Source organism: Triticum aestivum, unplaced genomic scaffold, assembly GCF_018294505.1.
Source record: "Triticum aestivum cultivar Chinese Spring unplaced genomic scaffold, IWGSC CS RefSeq v2.1 scaffold28729, whole genome shotgun sequence".
NCBI lineage: Eukaryota > Viridiplantae > Streptophyta > Magnoliopsida > Poales > Poaceae > Triticum > Triticum aestivum.
The window spans coordinates 1-9,113 of record NW_025227269.1 but is presented as its reverse complement, the minus strand read 5'-3'; the positions used below and the strand labels follow the sequence as shown (position 1 = coordinate 9,113).

At 45.6% G+C, this 9,113-nt stretch overlaps 2 protein-coding genes across 2 annotated transcripts; both read left to right on the top strand.

Annotated features, from left to right (window-relative positions):
• The first annotated feature begins 1,825 nt into the window (after positions 1 to 1,825).
• LOC123172672 (uncharacterized) lies at positions 1,826 to 2,490 on the top strand. Its single transcript, XM_044589619.1, has one exon. The coding sequence runs from the start codon at positions 1,902 to 1,904 to the stop codon at positions 2,319 to 2,321; it is 420 nt and encodes a 139-aa protein (XP_044445554.1). The 5' UTR covers positions 1,826 to 1,901; the 3' UTR covers positions 2,322 to 2,490.
• A 2,826-nt stretch (positions 2,491 to 5,316) lies between these two features.
• Positions 5,317 to 8,319, top strand: LOC123172673 (uncharacterized). The gene is made up of 2 exons (XM_044589620.1): positions 5,317 to 5,617; positions 8,122 to 8,319. Exons 1-2 carry the CDS (start codon positions 5,393 to 5,395, stop codon positions 8,317 to 8,319), a joined length of 423 nt encoding a protein of 140 aa, XP_044445555.1. The 5' UTR covers positions 5,317 to 5,392.
• Positions 8,320 to 9,113: the final 794 nt, after the last annotated feature.

Below are 9,113 nucleotides of genomic sequence, written 5' to 3'. Positions count from 1 at the left end.
CCCGGCTTGGCTGCGGTCCGGCGGCCCTGCGGTGGCGGCCGGCGGCCGGCGTGGTGATGGCGCCGCTCCTTGGCGGCGGGGCGGCGTGGTGGTGCTGGGTGGCCGTCGACGCGCCCCCGGCCCAGATCTGGGCACGTCGGGCCCCATCTGGGCCCTTGGGGGCCGGCCCCCCGGCATGGTCTCGTTGTCTGTGGCGCGGTGAGGAGGAGGAGCAGCTCGGACTTGGGGCGTCGGCGCCAATGGCGTGCCGGCAGCAGCGCGAAGGCGGGAGCTTTACGGGCCCACGAGGGCTCGGCCGGGCCTATGGGCCTACGGGCTTGGTGTGCTCCTGCTATTGCGTCCGGACGGCTACTGTCGCTGACGGTGGAGGTGGGGCCCTCCCGCGTGCCGATGGTGCTGATGCCCTAGTCCCGACTCTGATTCTTCGTCGTGCTGTCCTCACTTCGCGGTGCCATGGTGAGACGGCGTGGAGTCCTCATGACCGCGTTGGCGCAGGGTGGTGGTTGGTTTGGTGGCGGGATCCGGAGTGCCCGAGGTGCGGGTTGGGATCGGGGGAAACCCCTGTCGGCGTGGCCGACTCCGGCGCGGTGGCGTCTGTGGGTGCCGCCTGACCTTCCGGGAGGGCGTCGGGGGCTACTCTTCCTCTCGCCTCGTCGTGTGCCGGGGGAAACCCTTGGCAGCAACATCGTCATCGCCGCGATCCTTCTTGGAGGTGTTGATTGGTGCCGGCGCTTCGGAGTCTTGGAGCCTAGTGGATGAGCCCGGTGGGCCTAGCGATCGCGAGGCTTCTTCGTTTTTGTTGATCCGCTGTTGTCGGCATTTGTTTCTTTTGCTCTTTCTCTGTTGTTTCTTTTGGGCGTGACTGTGCTGCTTCCGCCCCAGCACCTATCCCTATATGATTCGGTTGGTTGCTTTGTATACAAAGCGGGGGGAAACCCTTTTTTGACAAATACTTTCCGACAAGCCTATTACAAAGAAAAGTAAGACGTTCGGCCGCTTGATTGCCTCAGATCCCACGACTCGCGAGGCGGCCACTTGATTACCTCAGATCCGCCGGCCGACGTGTAGCAGCCCCCTTCTTTAATAGCATACTTTTTTAACAAGGCAAAAGACTTGTTATTTTCTTTAATTATGAAAAGAGTGAGAATTGCCCGCTTAATTAATGGGAAACCGGATTAAAATCCATACAGCCTAACCCACATAACACGAGCACGAGCGACCGACCTGGTCATTGACAAGGAGACCACGGAGGATAGTTACAACAGAATATTAGAGAGGTATACATCTCAGACATGCTAGGGATCAACTCCTCGTGCTTTGACGGTCAGCCGGTCACGGTACCTCTGCAACGTTCACCAGATGAGACAAAACGATCTCTGCTTTGGTTCCTTCTTGCAGAACTGTGGCAAGCACATTGCTTCCATGCGCGCACCGGCGCACGTACGATTTCTTCGACCACACGCAGCTGCGATGGCACACCCATATACGTAATGGTCAACTCAGTCATCCGTGACTAGCTCAACTCCAGCGTTCTTCTCTCTCTCAAAAAAAAAAAAAACTCCAGCGTTCTGCTGTGGAGTTCCGCATAAGGCATTTCAATGGTCAGATATGGCTGGACGTAATGAGCTAACTCCAAAGGGAGACGTTCATCTTTTTCCTTCAAAACAAGAAGTATCTGAGAGAAGTCCACAGAGGAGAGCTGCCGGTCTCAATGGGTTGGCGCGGGCGCAGCCGCGCATGAATCCATCCTAGAGGCCTTTAGGAGCCTTTACAGTTTGCACCATCTATATAAGGCAGCACCATCAGGTCCTGATCTATCAAGTACCACAAGCTCATCTGCCAATTCACAAACCTAGAAACCCACCCTGAAGCAAACAAGTCCCAGCTAAGAAGGTGCTCAAATGGCGTCCCAGCTGGTTGAGAGCCACCGTGCCGGCGCCGAGGTCCACAAGGGGAACGATATCTGCAAGAAGAAGACCATCGAGCTTCTCGAAGAGCTTGACCTCCCGAAAGGCCTCTTTCCTATGGATGACATCGAGGAGGTCGGGCACAATTGTGAGAGTGGGTTTGTGTGGATGCTTCAGAAGAAGAAGAACGAGCACATGTTCAACAAGCTCAACCAGACCGTCTCCTACGACACTGAGGTGACCGCTTTTGTGGAGAAGGGCAAGATGAAGAAGGTCACCGGGGTCAAGGTCGAGGACCTATACTCTTTGGTCGAGGTCTATGTGGATGAGTCTTCTGCTGATAAGGTTACCATCAAGACTGACACCGGTCTGTCTGAAACCCATGATGCGCCCGTGTTCGCTGTTGGGGAATAGGATGCTACTAGTTGAAAAGGCCAGAAAAATAAAGTCAGTGAATGGTTCGGCATTGCAGTTCACATGTTATGCACAAGTATATGTTTCCGTTTTCTTTGTAATCTAATAAAGGGTGTTGCATGAATGTTGCTTCCTTTCCGCCCATGTTATGCAGAAATTTATGTTTCCATTTTCATTGTAATGTATAGAGGATGTTGCATGAATGTTGCTTCCTTTCAGCATGTAAGCGTTCGTCAAATGTAATGAATAACGCTTATACCGCCTCCTATATCCCACATCGACCACTCTCAACTTCCCACTGTTGTCCCTATCTTTGTGTGTCAGATAATGAGGGCCTTATCAACCAATAATTAAGCAAGGCTTAAAAATACAACATGAACCATGACATGCACAGAAGAATTCTAATTTTGATTCTCGGTATCTGGATTTTCATGTTGATTTTAGCATTTCATAATTTTAGATGTATGTTATATCTGTTTCTCAAAATAACAAAGAAATCGATAGCGAGGGTTGGATGGAAACATTATGGAATAATTTCCTGTTTTGTTGATTTTAATTTTCTCACTAATATCAAATCATCGGAGTTTATTTCCACATTTATGGTTCAGATCGATGTGAAAAACAATTTTTTTTCTTAGGTAAATATTTTTATGCGAAAACAAGTTCTTGTCTTGATTTTGTTTTCTTATGTTGAAAGATTGCTGAGAAAATGCAAAGTAAAAAAGAGGACAAAGGCAGAAACCAAAGCAAGCCAAAACTAGCCAAATTTAAGAACTGGTAAAAGAGAATGACAAAACCAACACAGAGCAAAACTCCTATTGCTATGGTTGACGATTAGATTATTTTCTAATTCTAAGTTCAAGTTGATGTGAAAATAAGTTGCTCAGGACATTTTTAATGTCCCACCATTACGTCTCTAAAGGTTTGGTTGCAGACAACATAAAACGGAAAGAACTCATCATGCCACAACCCTCTACTCAGTTGAGAACGGGAAGGGTTAGATATTAGTTAGTTTGAGGCTAAGTATGTGACTGTTGAAATGCAAAATTATCTTACAATTTGATGTGGAAAATACCTATAAATTGCTAAACTATGGATTTTTTAAATTTAGTGAGGAAAAACAGCCATGAAATATATAAAAGTAAGCTATTCCATACATTAAATAGGCAAAAATAATTCGGTGAATGGAACTACCAAAATCTATGACGATGTCAAGCTACTCTATTCTTTAATAGCATTTTTTAACGAGGCAGAAGACTTATTATTTTCATTAATTAAGAAGAGAGTGAGAAATGCCCGCTTGACTAACAAGAAACTGGGTTAAAACCGATACAACCTAACCCACATAACATGAGCACCAGCAACCCGACCTGGCCACACACAAAGAGACCACGGATGATGGTTACAACAGAATATTGGAGAGGTACATGTCCACGTGACTTTAACACTGAACCAGTTGTTGGACGCTTGCTATAGACATGCTAGGGATCAACTCCTTGTGCTTTGGCGACCACGGTAGTTCACCAGATGAGACAAAAGGCTTAGGGTTTTTCCGCCTCCCGCCAGCGCCGCCCCGTCTCCAATGGCCCTAGAGCCATTTGAGAGCGGTGGATCCCGGTCCTTGCCGGCGCGGGGGAGGGGAGGGGGGCGCTTTTAGTTGTTTCTTGGAGTTTTCTTAGGGTTTGTGTTCTGCTCAGGAAGGCGAGCCGGTGGTGGCACCCTAAAGATGGAATAAAATTTTCCCCGCCTAGCCCCATCCCGGCATCGTCGATGGGTGTGTTGAAGTGTGTCTCCGGCGGATCTGTCTTGGTGGATCTGGTTGTCGTTCGTCTATGTTCGTGTGTTTACAGATTGGATCCTTCCGATCTACGCTAATCTTAATCTGCGGCGGTTGCAGTTCTGGTGCGCTGGTCCTATGATGCCTTAACACGAAGACTTTTCAATTGTCTACTACAACAAATTTTACCCGTCTCCGGAGAGGGAGGGCGATGACGGCGGCGCCTTAGACTTGGTTCAGTGTTTGTAGTCGTCGCTAGGTGGTCTAAGGATCTGGATATACTTTTATTTATTTCTTATGTTCGTTGTACTGTCATGATTGAAAATGATTAGATCGTCAGTTTTCCCGGAAAAAGAAATATTGTCGAATAATTTTTTAGTTTACGTGAAAACAAGGTCAGGGTTCCGTGAATTGCTTTGCCCACAAAGCTTGTAGTCTAAGAGGGTGCTTGGATACAAGGGACTATTTTTAGTCTGACTAAAAATATTCTCTTTTAGAGACTAAAGTTCCAAGCACCCCTGACTAAAGAGAGGCTAGGACTAGTCTTGAGGCTAAAATCTTTTAGTCATGGGAAACCTACTAAAATATGTATTAGCTCTCTCTCTCCTCATTTAATTCCTCTCCTTAGTTCTGGATTGGAGGGTTTGGAGAATAATAAATGCTCAATAACTAGATTTTAGTCTCTTTAGTATTTGGATCCAAGCATGGGTGAGACTAGCAAGTTTTAGTCCCACTACTTTTAGTCATGGGACTAAAACGTATCAAGCATGCTCTAAGTGCAAAGGGAACAGATTTATTTACTTTTTTGACTCGGGAACTGATTTTTTGTATCTCCCGAGGCCACCAACTTATGCTTCTTTCTTTTAAGAATCTCGAACGAGTGTGCTTTATGGAGCCCGGCTTCTTGGATAAGATCACATGAACTTCTTCTACACCAATATACGCAATGGTCAATTTAGTCATCCTTGACCAGTTCAGCATAAGGCATTTCAATGGTCAGATATGGCTGGACGTAGTGAGCTAACTCCAAAGGGGAGACGTCCATCTTTTTTATTCAAAACAAGAATTATCTGAAAGAAGTCCATAAAAGACAACTGCCGATCTCATTCGATTGGCGCACGCAGCCGCGCATGAATCCGTCCTAGAGGCATTTAGGAGCAGTTACAGTTTGTACCATCTATATAAGGCACCACCATCAGATCCTGATCTATCAAGTACCACAAGCTCATCTGCCAATTCACAAACCTAGAAACCCACCCTGAAGCAAACAAGTCCCAGCTAAGAAGGTGCTCAAATGGCGTCCCAGCTGGTTGAGAGCCACCGTGCCGGCGCCGAGGTCCACAAGGGGAACGATATCTGCAAGAAGAAGACCGTAGAGCTTCTCGAAGAGCTTGGCCTCCCGGGGGGCCTCTTTCCTATGGATGACATCGAGGAGGTCGGGCACAACTGTGAGAGTGGGTTTGTGTGGATGCTTCAGAAGAAGAAGAATGAGCACATGTTCAACAAGCTCAACCAGACCGTCTCCAGGCCCTGATGGCTTCCCCGCAGAATTCTATCAGAATTTCTGGGATATCATCAAGTCCGATCTGTTGAAGCTGTTCAATTGTTTTCATGCCGACCAACTTGACCTATTCAGACTTAATTTTGGCGAGATTGTCTTGTTGCCGAAGATTAAGGAGGCCGAACGGATTCAACAGTTCAAACCCATATGCCTCCTTAATGTCAGCTTTAAGATTTTCACCAAAGTGGCGACGAATAGATTAAACTCGGTAGCTGACCATGTTGTTCGGCCATCTCAAACAGCTTTCATGCAAGGACGGAACATACTCGATGGCGCAGTAATCCTGCATGAGACCGTCCATGAGATGCACCGGAAAAACATGAGTGGAGTAGTATTCAAAATAGACTTTGAAAAAGCCTATGACAAGGTCAAATGGTCTTTCCTCCAACAGGCCATAAGGATGAAAGGCTTCTCCGATAAATGGTGCAAGTGGATCCACAATTTTGTAACTGGAGGTAGTGTGGCCATCAAAGTCAATGATGATGTCGGCCATTACTTTCAGATAAAAAAAGGACTACGACAGGGTGATGCCATATCCCCAATGTTATTTAACATTGTGGCTGACATGTTGGCTATTCTGATTGAGCGCGCCAAGCAGGACGGGCAAATTACAGGAGTAGTGCCACATCTAGTGGATGGTGGTCTCTCTATTCTGCAATATGCCGATGACACAATTCTCTTTATGGAACATGACCTAGACAAGGCTAGAAACCTGAAACTTCTGCTGTCAGCGTTTGAGCAAATGTCGGGTCTTAAGATTAACTTCCATAAAAGTGAATTGTTCTGCTTTGGAGAAGCCGTTGAGGCAGCGGCCGATTATGCTGACCTTTTTGGTTGTGCACATGGACAATTCCCAATCAAATATTTGGGAATACCAATTCATTATCGGCGTCTCACCATTGCGGAGTGGAAGCATGTAGAGGAGCGGCTAGAGAAACGCTTGAGCAGCTGGAAAGGCAAGTTGCTCTCGGTTGGAGGACGACTGGTTTTAATAAACTCTGTCCTCACAAATATGGTTCTCTATATGCTTTCATTCTTCCAGCTCCCAAAAGGGGTCTTGCAAAGACTGGACTATTTTAGGTCCAGGTTCTTTTGGCAAGGAGATGGTGAAAAGAAAAAATATAGGCTGGCCAAATGGAGTGTGGTTTGTAGGCCGAAAGACCAGGGCGGCCTCGGTATTCATGACCTCCAGGTCAAGAATGAGGCCCTACTTAGTAAATGGTTGTTCAAACTTCTTAATGAGGATGGTGTTTGGCAAACCATGCTGCGCAATAAGTATATAGGCCAAAAGGCGGTGTCTCAGGTATATTGGAAACCCAGAGACTCACACTTTTGGGCCGGCCTAATGGAGGCAAAGAAATATCTCTTTCGCTTTGGGTCTTTTGCGATAAAGGACGGGTTGGAGATTCGTTTTTGAGAAGACATCTGGCTAGGCAATGCTAGCCTCCGAGAACAATACCCAGCCCTATACAACATTGCACGCGATAAGAATAATACTATTGCGCAAGTGCTCAGCTCATCCCCGCCAAATATTTCGTTTAGGCGGGATTTGATTGGCACCCGACTTATGTCATGGAATAATCTATTGTCCCGTCTGGATTCGATTATCCTGACACAAGGTCGTGATGTGTTTCGCTGGAACCTTACTACATCGGGGTCTTTCACAGTAGACTCTATGTATCGTGCACTCACGCATTCTGAGGTACCGGTGAGAAATAACAAAAAAATTTGGAAAGCGAAGGTACCACTTAAAGTCAAAATATTCATGTGGTATCTCCGTAGGGGAGTTGTGCTAACAAAAGACAACCTCGCAAGACGCAACTGGTCGGGAAGTAAGAAGTGTTGTTTTTGTACTCACGACGAGACGATTAAACACCTCTTTTTTCACTGTAAGTTTGCGCGTTCTACGTGGCCAGCCATCCAAATAGCGTCAAATTTGTATCCGCCCACAAGTGTTGCCAATATTTTTGGTCATTGGCTGGACGGTATTTCAAATAGGTACAAAACGCTAATAAGGGTGGGAGCGTATGCCTTACTATGGTCGCTTTGGCTATGTAAAAATGATGTTGTTTTTAATGACAAAACTGTTTCGCCTTTGCAGGTTATTTTCCGTTGTACGCACTCGCTTCGTACGTGGTGTACGCTACAACGAGCGGAGTATCAACCACTGTTCAAGGCGGTGTGTACGCTGTTGGAGCAGGTGGCTATGGAGGTTTTTACCCAACATGGATGGCAGCATAATCTCCGGCTCGGTCCACCATCTCTTTCCACATAGGCATAGTGTCGGTCTATAGACTCTACTGTTGCCGAATTGTCGGTCTTTTATCTTTCTACTTATCAGACTACGGGTGTTTGGTTGTGTGCATCCTAGTTATGCAGAGGCCGGGTGATACTCTTAATGCTTTGTATCACTTTGATGCTACATTTTGAGATAATAAAAGCGCCCTTTATCAAAGAAAAAGACCATCTCCTACGACACTGAGGTGGCCGCTTTTGTGGAGAAGGGCAAGATGAAGAAGGTCACCGGGGTCAAGATCGAGGACCTGTACTCTTTGGTCGAGGTCTATGTGGATGAGTCTTCTGCTAATGAGGTTACCATCAAGACCGACAACGGTCTGTCTGACATCCATGATGCGGCCGTGTTCGCTCCTGGGGAATAGGATGCTATTAGTTGAAAAGGCCAGAAAAATAAAGTCAGTGAATGGTTCGGCACTGCAGTTCACATGTTATGCACAAGTATATGTTTCCGTTTTCTTTGTAATCTAATAAAGGATGTTGCATGAATGTTGCTTCCTTTCAACCCATGTTATGTAGAAATTTATGTTTCCATTTTCTTTGTAATGCATAGAGGATGTTGCATGAATGTTGCTTCCTTTGAGCATGTAAGCGTTCGTCAAATGTAATGAATAACGCTTATACCGCCTCCTATATCCCACATCGACCACTCTCAACTTCCCACTGTTGTCCCTATCTTTGTGTGTCAGAGAATGAGGGCCTTATCAACCAATAATTAAGCAAGGCTTAAAAATACAACATGAACCATAACATGCACAGAAGAATTCTAATTTTGATTCTCGGTACCTGGATTTTCATGTTGATTTTAACATTTCATAATTTTAGATGTATGTTATATCAGTTTCTCAAAATAACAAGGAAATCAACAGCGAGGCTTGGATGGAAACATTATGGAATAATTTCCTGTTTTGTTGATTTTAATTTTCTCACTAATATCAAATCATCGGAGTTTATTTCCACATTTATGGTTCAGATCGATGTGAAAAACAATTTTTTTCTTAGGTAAATATTTTTATGCGAAAACAAGTTCTTGTCTTGATTTTGTTTTCTTATGTTGAAAGATTTCTGAGAAAATGCAAAGTAAAAAAGAGGACAAAGGCAGAAACCAAAGCAAGCCAAAACTAGCCAAATTTAAGAACTGGTAAAAGAGAATGACAAA